The sequence below is a fragment of the Somniosus microcephalus genome, chromosome 29 (genome assembly GCF_052327205.1).
Source record: "Somniosus microcephalus isolate GS21.2 chromosome 29, FLI_Smic_1.0, whole genome shotgun sequence".
NCBI classification, from domain to species: Eukaryota; Metazoa; Chordata; class Chondrichthyes; order Squaliformes; family Somniosidae; genus Somniosus; species Somniosus microcephalus.
Genome location: NC_141015.1, coordinates 17,970,584 through 17,984,920, shown reverse-complemented (window position 1 = coordinate 17,984,920; position 14,337 = coordinate 17,970,584). Strand labels below are relative to the sequence as shown.

The window sequence follows — 14,337 nt, the reverse complement described above, 5'->3', positions numbered from 1 at the left end:
GACCAGACATCCTGACATGAATCAGTCATTCATGAAAGAAAGACTTATGAAATAACACTGAGTGGCCTGCGGGTGGCGCTGTCCAGGGAGAGTATAAATACTCGGGCATGGGCCCAGCTTGTGCAGGACATTATTAACAAGAACTAGTGAAGGACACAACTAGACCTCCATGTTGTAAAACAGTTGATTAAAGCTTTGTTTAACGCTTAGGCCAAGTGCCTAGTAGTTTTCTTACATCACATCCTGTCCTGGACCAGCTGAAAACAGTCTCAAAACTATACAGCTGTACAACTGATCTGCCATCAAAGGACCTACATGTCTCAAGTTTGAGCACATCCGAGAAGCTCAACTAAGGACACTTTCTGTGAACTTGCCCATGCATAAACCACGCACGCCGCCCTTCCCCCCCCACCCTCCAACCAAGAGAAAGAGATAGAAAAAGAACAGACAGGGATACATACTGCAGATATATGAATTACATAAATGGATCCAGGAGTATGTTTAGGTATGTTGGTGGATCAGTCTAATCCAGCAGATACCTGTCCTGCTTTCAGGTGGTTCCAGGAGCTTGATTGTGTGAAAGTTGTCACCAGTTCAGTTGGTAGCACCCTCGCCTCCGAAGGTTGTGGGTTCAAGTCCCACTCCAGAGACTTGAGCACAAAATCTAGGGTGACACTCCCAGCGCAGTGCTGAGGGAGTGCTGCACTGTCGGAGGTGCCGTCTTTCGGATGAGACGTTAAACCGAGGCCCCGTCTGCTCTCTCTGTCTGCCCTCTCAGGTGGACGTAAAAGATCCCACGGCACTATTCAAAAAAGAGCAGGAGTCCTGGCCAATATTTATCCCTCAAACAACACCTAAACCAGACGATCTGGTCATTATCACATTGCTGTTTGTGGGAGCTTGCCGTGCCCAAATTGGCTGCTGCCTTTCCGACATTACAACAGTGACTACGCTCCAAAAGTACTTTATTGGCTGTAATGCATTTTGGGATGTCCTGAGGTTGTGAAAGGCGCTATAGAAATGCAAGTTCTTTCCTTTCCTTTAATTTTTCACCCACCTAAGATCAGCATCGGGGATGTGCAAGTGAACAAACTGGGCCAGCGAGTCGTGGATAATTTTCTCCAATGCCATGGTACCAACAGATGTAGTATAGCAAGGTCCCACCTACAGAAACAAGGCACGTCAAGGGAATCACACTGAAATGGAAAAGACAGACTTAGCGTGAAACAACAGAACGATGCCACATTTTAATGCCGGTTCTCATGTCCTTCCCTAACAACCTGATGCTAAATTTTGGATAAAATTTTTTACGGTTCATTAAAATGTTATGGGCTGGAAATTCACCTCCTTTGCGCCTCCTGTTAGTGCCTCCGGGGGGCGATAATGGGGCGCTAACGACTTACCATCCGGGCGCAGCGATAGTACCGCCGTCCGCGAAATTCGCCTGGCGGTTTGCGGCGGCAGTAACCCCTGATCGTGACATCATGCGGCTGCGCAGCACCCCCGGACCCGAAATTCAGTTCCGACCCCTGCAGCACCGCCGGCCGATAACACCGACAACGACAGGAGGCGTTGTTCGGGAGGCCGGACACATCGGGAGCGCAAATTAAAGGTAAGGCTGCTGGTCGTCAGTGGAAATGTGTTTCCTTCCTTTAGGGTGCATTTTGAAAAATTTTTAATGGCGCGATTGATCAGCCCTGCGCTCTGTTAGAGTGCTTGGGGCTGATCGTCGAGGATCCCGGCTGCTGTCGGCGACCATGGAGAACGTTCAAATGCAGAGCCTGCAGCGATGGCCCTTCCCTTTAAGGGAGGGAAGGAGCCCTCGGATCCCGGCAGCGCTGCAGTGGTCATTGTGCAGCGCTGCACCTCTAACGCCCCCCCCCAGCTTGGTCTAGCGCTCCAGAAGGGAAGTGGTTGCGCTTGATTTCGCACTCCCCTTCCTTCCTGGAGCACTAACACTGAATTTACCGAAAGCTGAGAATCATTAGTCTCCGGCACTAATTTTTCCAGTTTTCAAAATTTAGCGCCCCGAATGGGGCGATAGTGAATTTCTCCCCCATGGCATTATATTTAAATGTCACACAGAAATAAAAATCATGATGTGTAAACAGTCTGATGCCAAGAATGTTGTTACATTTAAAATTCACTGTACAAATTGGGTATAAAGTTAGAATTCAGTCAAGAAGCTCAGATGTCTTGAACTGTGAACACAAAGACCAAGTGGTTGATAGACATCTGAACCCTACGATCAACTTACAGCTGTCAACTCATTCCCTGATGCCTACTGCACACCATATTTAGAGCTACTGGGACCACCAAAGTCTAACCTTCTCTCAAAAGTCAAGTTCTTCCTGGTACAGGAAACTCTCGATTTACCGGCACCTAAATAACCGGAAATCTCTGTTAACCGGCAAAATTCAGGAGTAGGTTCAGTTAAGTTTTACTTCATATTAGTGGCCGTTCCTGGATCTGTGGCTGTGTAACCGGGGTTCCTGCACTTGTTGCTAAGCAACAGGGACGCTTGGTCTGTGGCCGGAGTTGCTGCACATGTTGCTAAGCAACAGGGACGCCTGGATCTTGTGGCCGGGGTGCCGGCACCTGTTGCTAAGCAACAGGGAAGCCTGGATCTGTTGCTGTGTACAGGGCTCCCGTACCTTTTACTATACCTCTCTGTAATTCCTGACTTTTTGATAAACTGGCACCACGCCGGTCCCGTCGGTGCCGGATAAAAAAAGAGTTTCCTGTACTTTGCCGTCGGCCTTCACTATTGGCACCAATGGGTGTCGACCTGGGGTGGGGTTAACCTGGACAGGGAAGGCTATGCTGGGGGAAGAGCTGGCCTGCGAGATAGAAGGAGTCAGAACGTAGAATCATCCTGAGCAGGGGCAGCAGACTTTGATGACATCAAGGCTTAGGACTAGAAGAGTGGGGCAAGGTGAGAGGTGCACAGAATGCCCCTGCCCCTATCTACACCCCCACCCCACAAAAAAGAAATCAAACTCAGCATTAGACCTCTGAGGTTCTACGTTCAAACATCGGTGAAGGAGTTTGTCATGGAAAGTACTAGTGGGCCAGAACCCTGAGTGAGTGTAGCCCTGGAGAAGGAGCAGGGCCAGGCAGGAGTGAGAGGGAGGGAGGGCGGTGCTCACGATCGATTGGCCCCTTGTTATCCAGGTGACCAATTGATTAGCCATTAACTGTCACATGGTTACTATGGGCCAATAAGCCGTCTGCCCAAGAGACACAGGTGAATATCATCCTTTTTATTCGGTGAACTGATATTAGTTGATCTCCCATGGCATTGCTCCGATAAATATAATTAGTGCGTCTCTCTACTCGTGTTCCACTAGTGCTTTGTCCTCAGTCTGTCACTTTCTAAATACTTCTCATGCTTTCCTTCATTGTCACTGTTTCTAACGTTTCTTCCCCTTTTCTCTGCCTCCTCTCTCGTCTGTAGGTTTCCTTCTCTCTCTCTTCACATCCTAGAGGCCTGAAGCCAGTCAATGGGCTTGCACCTTGTGACAGCTGCAGAAATGATCTCATTGTCAAGATGGAAGCCAGTGGCAGGGGGCTGGGCCCTGGGCCGAGATGGATCTCTACCCAGAGTCGGACGGTCTTTGTCGCAGTCAGGCCTGAGCCGCAATTGGGAGCTGCAGCAACACTCGTGGGTGACAAAAACTGGGAGCAGAGGACTGACTGGGTTTCTCTCTGTCTGTCTGTCCATCTCTCGTCCGACAGCTGCTGCTGTAACACGACAAGCTGTGCACCATACGGAACATGGGACACTTCACTTTCCCCCATCTATGGCCCAGAGAAAAATGGAGGAGGGGGACAGGCTCGAGAGAAAACGTGAGCTTCAGATAGGGGGCGAGGAGGGCTGAGGCCTGGGAGGGAGCGTGAAGCCAGAGTCCATTTTGACTACAGATCCATGGTTGAAGAATCTTGATAAGGAGACGGAACCATGGTGGTTATGTCACTGGGCTAGTAATCCAGAGGCCTGGATTAATGATCCAGAGACGTGAGTTCAAATCCCACGACAGCTGGGGAATTTAAATTCAGTTAAATAAATAAGTCTAGAATTTAAAAAAAAGCTAGTATCAGTAATGGTGACCATGAAACTATCGGATTATTGTAAAAACCCATCTGGTTCACTAATGTCCTTTAGGGAAAGAAATCTGCTGTCCTTACCTGGCCTGGCTTATATGTGATTCCAGACCCACAGCAATGTGGTTGACTCTTAACTGCCCTCTGAACTGGCCTAGCAAGCCACTCGGTTGTACCAAACCGCTACAACAAAGTCACTGTGGGAGTACTTTCATCACACACCATTTGTGTATATTTAATAGGACCATAGTAATATGTAAGACTGGAAAAGACCCCTGGGTTAATTCTGTGTTAGATTTCAGGAGATTGTTTTATTCCTGTTCCTGGCTGGGGTGGAGAGCGCCTTTACAGAAGGTAAGTACTGTAGAAAATATAGGGACAGAGTGATCTCCTGGAAGAGTTTCGATCGCCTAGATGGGTCGGAGAGGAATTTCCCAGATTTTTTCTCCCAAATTGGCCATTGGGTTTTTTATCTGGTTTTTCGCCTCTCCCGGGAGATCACATGGGTTCGGGTGGGATGGAGAGTGATAGAAGATTTGAGGTTAGGATCAGATCAGCCATGATCTTATTGAATGGTGGAGCAGGCTCGAGGGGCCGATTGGCCTACTCCTGCTCCTATTTCTTATGTTCTTATGTAGCAATTCAAGGCGGCGGCTCACCACCACCTTCTCAAAGGCAATCAGGGATGGGCAATAAATGCTGGCCTTGCCAGCGACCTCCACATCCCGTGAATGAATTTAAAAAAAATCTCAAATGCTCAATTTTAATGCTTTGATTCATTGGAGATAAATCAATCAGATTAAAGTCTGATTATACAGTAAATTCAATCCTATGCCAGCTACTCAGTAGTTCCTATCCTGTTAATGTTTCAGATTCTTACTTTTGGCTGAACTTCTTAAATGGGAATATAAGAGGGCAGCAGAGTACTCCCATCTGACCAGGTCTCGGATAATACATTAGTCACCTGGTCCACTGATCAGATTGCTAGAAACAGACATATACAGACTGAATTTTCTTTTTAAACACAATTGCAATATATAAATAATTCCAGGTTGATGTAATTTTATTGTGCCATTTGTGTATATTTAATAGGACCATACTAATATGTAAGACTGGAAAAGACCCCTGGGTCTTTTATGACACTTAAATGAGCTTCCGACTGTATATCCGCACCATAGCCAAGACTGCCTACTTCCACCTCCGTAACTCCACCCCTGCCTCAGCTCATCCGCTGCTGAAACCTTCATCCATGCCTTTGTTACCTCTAGACTTGACTATTCCAACGCACTCCTGGCTGGCCTCCCACATTCTACCCTCTGTAAACTTGACTTAATCCAAAACTCGGCTGCCCGTGTCCTAACTCGCACCAAGTCCCGTTCACCCATCACCCCTGTGCTCGCTGACCCACATTGGCTCCCGGTTAAGCAACGCCTCGATTTTTAAAATACTCATCCTTGTTTTCAAATTCCTCCATATCATTGTCCCTCCCTATCGCTGTAATCTCCTCCAGTCCCACAACCGCCCGCCCCCCCCCCAAAATATCTGAGCTCCTCTAATTCTGGCCTATTGAGGATCCTCAATTTTAATCGCTTAACCATTGGTGGCCGTGCCGTCAGCTGCCAAGGCCTGAGCAGTGGTATTCCCTCCCTAAACCTCTCTTTCCTCCTTTAAGACGCTCCTTAAAACCTACCTCTTTGACCAAGCTTTTGGTCATCTGCCTAATTTCTCCTTATGTGGCTCGGTGTCAAATTCTGTTTTATAACACTTCTGTGAAGCGCCTTGGGATGTTTTACTATGTTAAAGGCGCTATATAAATTCAAGGTGTTGTTGTTGTTGTGTCCATTTGGCCAGTTCCAGTATCTAGGAAATAACATATCCCGTCCCATCAGTTTTTTTCTCCAGGTACTTATCCAGCTTACTCTTGAATTTGCTGACACAATCAGCTCTCAGTAGCCCCTTGCTGGTGTATTCCATGCATTCACCACGCTCAGCATGAAGTCGTGAAATCTAAACTGACTTTTCAACTTCCGTCTCAGGTTTGAGGCTATGCCCCCTTGGTGTAGAATCTGTGGCAACGTTAAACGTATTGATATCTCTCTCGTCTATAGCCTTTAAGATCTTGATTCCTTCTATAAGATCACTCCTGAGCCTTCTCTTCTCCACTGTAAACATTACCAGCTTCTCCATGTAACTTGAGTGCCTATCAGACTCAGGAACTGGATGAAGGCTCAGCATGGTTTAGCGGGGATCAGTTTAGCTTCCAATTCCTCTATGGATGAATAGCATGCTGAAACTAACCATCAGGGCTCATACATGAAGAACAGCCAAACTGGCTTTAATAATTAGATGAGGAACCCCAGTCATGTATTAAACACCGCCTCTGTAAATGACAGGCATGCCCAGCCCCACTTACAAGATTATCATTTGTGTTTATACATCCATCTCCGCAATATAAAATCCAGTTTACTGATTTCATAAAATCATACAGCTCAGAAAGGGGACCATTCAGCTCATCATGCCTGTGCCAGCTCTTTGAAAGTGCTATCCAGTTAGTCCTACTCCCCTGCTCTTTCCTCATAGCCCTGCAAATTTTTCTTTTTCAAGGATATGTCCAATTCCCAGACCAGAAACTTAACTGGACCAGCCACATAAATACCGTGACTACAAGAGCAGGTCAGAGGCTGGGTATTCTGCAGCGAGTGTCTCACCTCCTGACTCCCCAAAGCCTTTCCACCATCTACAAGGCACAAGTAAGGAGTGTGATGGAATACTCTCTGCCTGGATGAGTGCAGCTCCAACAACACTCAAGAAGCTCGACACCATCCAGGACAAAGCAGCCTGCTTGATTGGCACCCCATCCACCACCTTAAACATTCACTCCCTCCACCACCGGCGTACCGTCGCTGCAGTGTGTACCATCTACAAGATGCACTGCAGCAACTCGCCAAGGCTGCTGACTTGGAAGTTTATCGCCGATCCTTCATCGTCGCTGGGTCAAAATCCTGAACTCCCTCCCTAACAGCATGGTGGGAGTACCTTCACCACACGGACTGCAGCGGTTCAGTAAAGACCAGGGATTGATCGTGGGCAATTAGGGATGGGCAATAAATGCTGGCCTTGCCAGCGATGCCCGCATCCCAGGAACGAACAAAAAAAGATTCCCTTTTGAAAGTTACTATTGAATCTGCTTCCCTCACCCTTACAGGCAGCGCATTCCAGAAAAATTCCCCATCTCCTCCCGGTTCTTTTGTCAATTATCTTAAATCCGTATCCTCTGGTTAGAGACCCTCCTGCCAGGAGATTGCAATGAGTCTTGTTGTTGCTGATCTCGGTGAGTGCCCATGTACAGGTGAGTGTGCATCAGGTGAGAACTACTCCACAAGCTTCTCCTAGACAAGTCACTGACTGCCCCCCTCCCCCGGGGGTCTCCCCCTCCGCCGTCAATCTAGCGAGGAGAATCCCCGGGGCACAGGGCCTGGCACTCCGGGTCAGCACTCACCCTGCAGCGGCTCCGATCCCCGGCCCGACCTCCAGACTGAGCCCGCCTGGCGCCAGGCCGCCGTCACCACAACAACAGGCCCCGCCCTCACCCGCGCTCTGGCCCCGCCCCTCCCACACAGGCCCCGCCCTCACCCGCGCACCGGCCCCGCCCCCCGGGCAGACCGCACTGGCCCCGCCCCTCCCACACAGGCCCCGCCCGCGCACCGGCCCCGCCCCCCGCGCAGTCCGCACTGGCCCCGCCCCTCCCACACTGGCCCCGCCCGCGCACCGGCCCCGGCCCCGCGCGGTCCGCACTGACCCCGCCCCTCCCGCGCTGGCCCCACCCCCGTGCTTCCGGCCGTGCAGCAGATAGCGGCTATTCCCCATGACGTCATCGGTGATCACGTACTGCCGCCATTGCACCGGAAGAAACGGCGGAGAAAACCAAAAACTGCAAGTGCTGGAAAATGCTGAAAATATACAGCACCTGTAAATGGGAACACCACCACCTCCAAGTTCCCCTCCAAGTCACACACCATCCTGACTTAGAAATATATCGGCCGTTCCTTCATCGCCCTGGGTCAAAATCCTGGAACTCCCTCCCTGACAGCACTGTGGGAGTACCCTCACCACACGGACTGCAGCGGTTCAAGAAGGTGGCTCACCACCACCTTCTCAAGGGCAACTACGGATGCGCAATAAATGCTGCCATTGCCAGCGACGCTCACATCCCATGTACCAATAAAAAAAAGAAAACTTTGTCACAATCTTACCTAATGAAATCAGCAAGCACTTTTTCAGACTAAGGGTAGTGGGAATCAGGAACTCACTCCCCATGTGAGGCTAGGTCAATTGAAACTTTCAAGACTGAGAGTGCTAGATTTTTTATTAGGTGAGGGTACCAAGGGATATGGGTAGAACTACTGTGTGCTGTATTACTGAGTTATATTGACTATTACGATCTCACCCACGTTCAATCCCTGGTTTTTATTGACTTAGCTGACTTCAACCAGCAACCTCAACCAGATGTGCATTTATTGAGGGCTGTACACTTTTCAAAGCACTTGAACTGCAGTCACTGTTATCATGTAGAAACATAGAAACATAGAAGATAGGAGCAGGAGTAGGCCATTCGGCCCCTCGAGCCTACTCCGCCATTCAATGAGATCATGGCTGATCATCCAAACTCAATACCCTGTCCCTGCCTTCTCCCCATATCCCTTGATCCCTTTAGCCTTAAGAAATATATCCAATTCCTTCTTGAATATATTTAATGAATTGGCCTCAACTGCCTTCTGTGGTACAGAATTCCACAGGTTCACCATTCTCTGGGTGAAGAAATTCCTCCTCATCTCTGTCCTAAATGGCTTACCCCTTATCCTTAGACTGTGACCCCTGGTTCTGGACTCCCCCGCCATCGGGAACATCCTTCCTGCATCTAGTCTGTCTAGTCCTGTTAGAATTTTATAAGTTTCAATAAGATCCCCTCTCATTCTTCTAAACTCCAGCGAGTATAAGCCCAATCGACCCAATCTCTCCTCATACGTCATTCCTGCCATCCCAGGTATCAGTCTGGTGAATCTTCGCTGCACTCCCTCATTGGCAAGAACATCATTCCTCAGATAAGGTGACCAAAACTGCACACAATACTCAAGGTGCGGTCTCACCAAGGCCCTGTACAACTGCAGCAACACATCCTTGTTCCTGTACTCGAATCCTCTCGCTACGAAGGCCAACATACCATTTGCCTTCTTAACCGCCTGCTGCACCTGCATGCTTACCTTCAGCGACTGGTGCACAAGGCCACCAAAGTCTCATTGCACTTCCCCTTCTCCCAATCTATTGCCATTCAGATAATAATCTGTCTTCCTGTTTTTGCCACCCAAGTGGATAACCTTGCATTTATCCACATTATACTGCATCTGCCATGCATCTGCCCAATCACCCAACCTGTCCAAATCATACTGGAGTTTCTTGGCATCCTCCTCACAGCACACACGCCCACCCAGCTTTGTGTCATTTGCAAACTTGGTGATATTACATCTAGTTCCCTCATCTAGATCATTAATATATATTGTGAATAGCTGGGGTCCTAGGACCGATCCCTGCGGTACCCCACTAGTCACTGCCTGCCACTCGGAAAAAGTCCCGTTTATTCCAACTCTTTGCTTCCTGTCTGCCAACCAGTTCTCTATCCAAGTCAGTACCTTGCCCCCAATCCCATGTGCCTTAACTTTGCACGCTAATCTCTTATGCGGGACCTTATCGAAAGCCTTCTCAAAGTCCAAATACACCACATCCACTGGTTCTCCCTTATCTATTCTACCAGTTACATCCTCAAAAAATTCCAGTAGATTAGTCAAGCACGATTTACCTTTTGTAAATCCATGTTGACTTTGTCCGATCCTGTCACTGTTTTCCAAGTGCTCTGCTAGTACATCTTTTCTAATGGACTCTAGCATTTTCCCCACTACCGATGTCAGGCTTACCGGTCTATAATTCCCCGTTTTCTCTCTACCACCTTTTTTGAATAGTGGGGTAACATTAGCTACCCTCCAATCCATGGGAACTGTTCCAGAATCTATAGAATTTTGGAAGATGACCAACTATTTCTAGGGCCACTTCCTTAAGTACCCTAGGATGTAGATTATCAGGCCCTGGGGATTTATCGGCCTTCAATCCCATCAATTTCCCTAACACCATTTCCCTAACAACCATACTGATTGCGTTCAGTTCCTCCCTCTCATTAGACCCTATGTTCCCCGACATCTCTGGGAGATTATTTGTGTCCTCCTTTGTGAAGACAGAACCAAAGGATGTATTTAATTGGTCTGCCATTTCTTTGTTCCCCATTATAAATTCCCCTGATTCTGACTGCAAGGGACCTACGCTTGACTTCACCAATCTTTTTCTCTTCACATATCTATAGAATAGTAGGTGAACTGTATCAGCATTAGCTGAATTGTCAGCCTAGATTATGAGCTCAAATCCCTGGAGTGGGGCTTGAACCAACAGCCTTTGTTGACTCAGAGATGCGAGTACTACAGCTAAGCTAAGGCTGACACCTCCTCTTCTTCAAACAGGCTATGGAATCTTTAACCTCCACCCAGAACACCAGATTGGGTCTTGCCATAACATTTTATCTAAAGGATAGCCCCTCCAACAACTTACCATTCATTCAGTACCGAGCTGGAGTGTCAGCTTATACTGGAGTGAGGCTCAAACCCACAACCTTCTGACCTAGACACCTAACTAAACAAAGCTGGCAATTGTGAGCAATATAATTGGCCTCAGCACCTTGTTAAGGGGGAAAAAATCAGCCAATGTTCCTAATTCCGATTGTTATTTGAATACGCCTCTGGGAAGTTAAAGGCGCTATATAAATGCTTGCAGTTGCCATTATTATTATCATGGTTGTCAGCCATGGCTCAGTGGGTAGCATTCTCACTCTGAGTCAGAAGGTTGTGGGTTTAAATCCCACTCCAGAGACTTGAGCACAAAAATCTAGCCTGACACTCCAGTGGAGCGCTGCACTGTCAGAGGTGCCGTCTTTCAGATGAGACATTAAACCAAGGCCCCGTCTGCTCTCTCAGGTGGACGTAACAGAGCCCATGGCACTATTTTGAAGAAGAGCAGGGGAGTTCTCCCCGGTGTCCTGGCCAATGTTTATCCCTCAATCAACATCACGAAAACAGATTATCTGCTCATTATCACATTGCTCTTTGTGGAATCTTGCTGTGCGCAATTGGCTGCCGCGTTTCCTACATTACAACAGTGACTACACTTCAAAAAGTACTTCATTGGCTGTAAAGCGCTTTGGGATGTCCTGAGATCGTGAAAGGCGCTGTAGAAATGCAAGTCTTTTATTTACCACCAAGTGACCCCCTACTAAGAAACTGTACTGGTGTAGATGTGAATAAAGACACAATTAGGTTGCTGGCATTGATCCACAGGCTCACAACATGCAGAATGGCCACTTAGTTAAGATATTAGAGATACCAGTGCCTGTGAAACTGTATGACTCTTTAGAGAGAGGAGAATAAAGAGTTTTGGAAATCTCCCACTCACAAGTTTTGTGTTCCTTTGTTCATGTTTATGCATTTAGGCAGTTTGCTTCCTACAGAAAAAAATCCTGAGAAGCTGAATGGCATTTCTTTTCTTATTTTTTTCTGTTATACTGGTGGCTAAAACATGTCATTTGGTGCAAAGACTTAATACATCTGTTCAGAAAGGACTTCAGTGGGCTGGTGCCGAGAATCTCACAGTCGCCAGAGAACAAGGCGCTGGGCCAGAAGTACTCAGATTTTCAGCGAAGTTATTCAGAATGAATAGAAGGACTGTGCATTAGTCCTAAAACTGGACCTTACATTTCTGCTTAATTAAGGTTTGACAATTGCTGTGAGGTTCTCCGCCCAGCACGAAGCCTCACTTAACAGCAGCGCAGATTGGAGAATTGGGTGTGGAGATTCACAGTACCCTTGAGTTTCCGGTCATCGAAATTAATCATCGGAAAATCAGGGGCACCGGGAAACTGCCACATCGATCGCCGCATCCGATTCTCTGACCCACGCTCCTGTTGAGCAAAGCTCTCCACTGGGAGTGGAGCCTCAACAAATTTACCCATTAAGGTTTTATCATTAAAGCTGCAATATTTAAACTTAGAAATATAGAAACATAGAAGATAGGAGCAGGAGTAGGCCATTCGGCCCCTCGAGGCTGCTCCGCCATTTAATGCGATCATGGCTGATCATCCAAATTCAGTACCCTGTCCCTGCTTTCTCCCCATATCCCTTGATCCCTTTAGCCTTAAGAAATATATCTGACTCCTTCTTGAATATATTTAATGAATTGGCCTCAACTGCCTTCTGTGGTACAGAATTCCACAGGTTCACCACTCTCTGGGTGAAGAAATTCCTCCTCGTCTCAGTCCTAAATGACTTACCCCTTATCCTTAGACTGTGACCCCTGGTTCTGGACTCCCCCGCCATCGGGAACATCCTTCCTGCATCTAGTCTGTCTAGTCCTGTTAGAATGTTATAAGTTTCAATGAGAACCTTAGTAACTCAGATAGGTTTAAAGAGCTGGGTTATTTAATTTAGGGGAGTGTTTACGTAGAGGTGACCTGATAGAGGTCTATCAAATAATGAAAAGGCTGGATTGCGTGCCAATTGATAGATTATTTCTCTTTGACAGATTGGGGAGGACCGGGGACAGGCATGTAAACTACGCAGAAGTAGGAATAGACTGAATATTGGGCGGTTCTTCTTTTCCCAGAGAGTAGTGAGCCTCTGGAAATGCGTTGCCGGCTGGTGCGGTATGTTCCGACTCTCTGTACCTTAAGGTCATAAGAATTAAGATCAGGAGTCGGCCATATGGCATTTTGAGCCTGCTCCACCATTCAATAAGATCATGGCTGACCTTTGACCTCAACTCCACTTTCCTGCCCGATCTCCATATCCCTTGATTCCCCTAGAGTACAAAAATCTCTCGATCTCAGCCTTGAATATACTCAAAGACTCAGCATTCACAGCCCTCTGGGGCAGAGACTTCCAAAGATTCACAAACCTCTGAGTGAAGAAATTTCTCCTCATCTCAGTCTGAAATGGCCGACCCCTTATCCTGAGACTATGCCCCTGAGTTCTAGACTCTCCAGCCAGGGGGAAACAACCTCTCAGCATCTACCCTGTCAATCCCCCTCAGAATCTTATTTGTTTCGATGAGATCACCTCTCATTCTTCTAAACTCCAGAGAGTATAGGCCCAATCTACCCAAGAGGGAGCTCGAATAGTTCATGGCTGGGCAGTGACTGGATCATATAGAAGATATGAGGAGAGATTGGGTCGATTGGGCTTATACTCACTGGAGTTTAGAAGAATGAGAGGGGATCTCATCGAAACTTATAAAATTCTGACAGGTCTGGACAAACTAGATGCAGGTAGAATATTCCCGATGGTCGGAGAGTCCAGAACCAGGGGTCATAGTCTAAGGATAAGGGGTAAGCCATTTAGGACAGAGATGAGGAAGAATTTCTTCACCCAGAGAGTGGTGAACCTGTGGAATTCTCTACCACAGAAGGCGGTTGAGGCCAAGTCTTTAAATATATTCAAGAAGGAGTTGGATATATTTCTTAAGGCTAAAGGGATCAAGGGATATGGGGAGAAGGCAGGGACAGGGTACTGAATTTGGATGATCAGCCATGATCTCATTGAATGGCGGAGCAGGCTCGAAGGGCCGAATGGCCTACTCCTGCTCCTATCTTCTATGTTTCTATGTTTCTATGTAAGTGGATTAACAGATGATGTACGCATGGTCACTGTGATCTCCTGGACTGCCTGAGGTCACCGGAGAGGAATTTCCCAGGTTTTTATCTCTTATTGGCCCTAGGTGGTTTCCCCCCCCCTCTCCCAGGAGGTTTCATACCTGAGGAGGGGTAGGAAGTGTCGAGTCTTGAGGCATTGTGCATGTGGGGCAGGCTTGATGGGCCAACTGGTCTTTTCCTGCTCTTTTGTATGTTCGTATGGTTCACAACTGTTGAGAAATGATACCCCTCACCCCAACATACACGCACCGATTCCCAAAAAATCCATTTTTTTCCTTAACTGTCCTGCTTCCCAAACAACTCCTCATCCCTGTGGCAACAGAAGTAATCCCGTCTCCAGAATTTCTACATCCCATGCTAGTCAGTGACGAAATGAAGGTAGAATAAAAACTAGATTAAAACAACATCATCCCTGGAAGACCCGACCGGCCACA

The 14,337-nt window shown here is 47.6% G+C and overlaps 2 protein-coding genes across 3 annotated transcripts in view; one reads left to right on the top strand and one right to left on the bottom strand.

The window, feature by feature from the left end:
• Positions 1–4,540, top strand: part of fbxl15 (F-box and leucine-rich repeat protein 15) — an 83,463-nt gene extending 78,923 nt beyond the window's left edge. Inside the window, exon 5 of the mRNA XM_085970292.1 lies at positions 3,458–4,540. The gene's annotated coding sequence lies outside the window, so the exon portion shown is untranslated. The remainder of the gene's footprint in view (positions 1–3,457) is intronic.
• The window catches only part of cuedc2 (CUE domain containing 2), a 70,201-nt gene extending 62,499 nt beyond the window's left edge, over positions 1–7,702 (bottom strand). The window contains exons 1-2 of one of the 2 annotated variants that reach the window (XR_015074187.1): positions 7,604–7,702; positions 1,058–1,164 (exon numbers count right to left, since the gene is read on the bottom strand). Coding sequence is in view for 1 of the 2 variants with exons in the window: in XM_085970294.1 (XP_085826420.1) it covers positions 1,058–1,131 (74 nt within the window). In the remaining variant the exon portion in view is untranslated. The remainder of the gene's footprint in view (positions 1–1,057; positions 1,165–7,603) is intronic. The other variant, XM_085970294.1, reaches the window with a different exon arrangement.
• Positions 7,703–14,337: the final 6,635 nt, after the last annotated feature.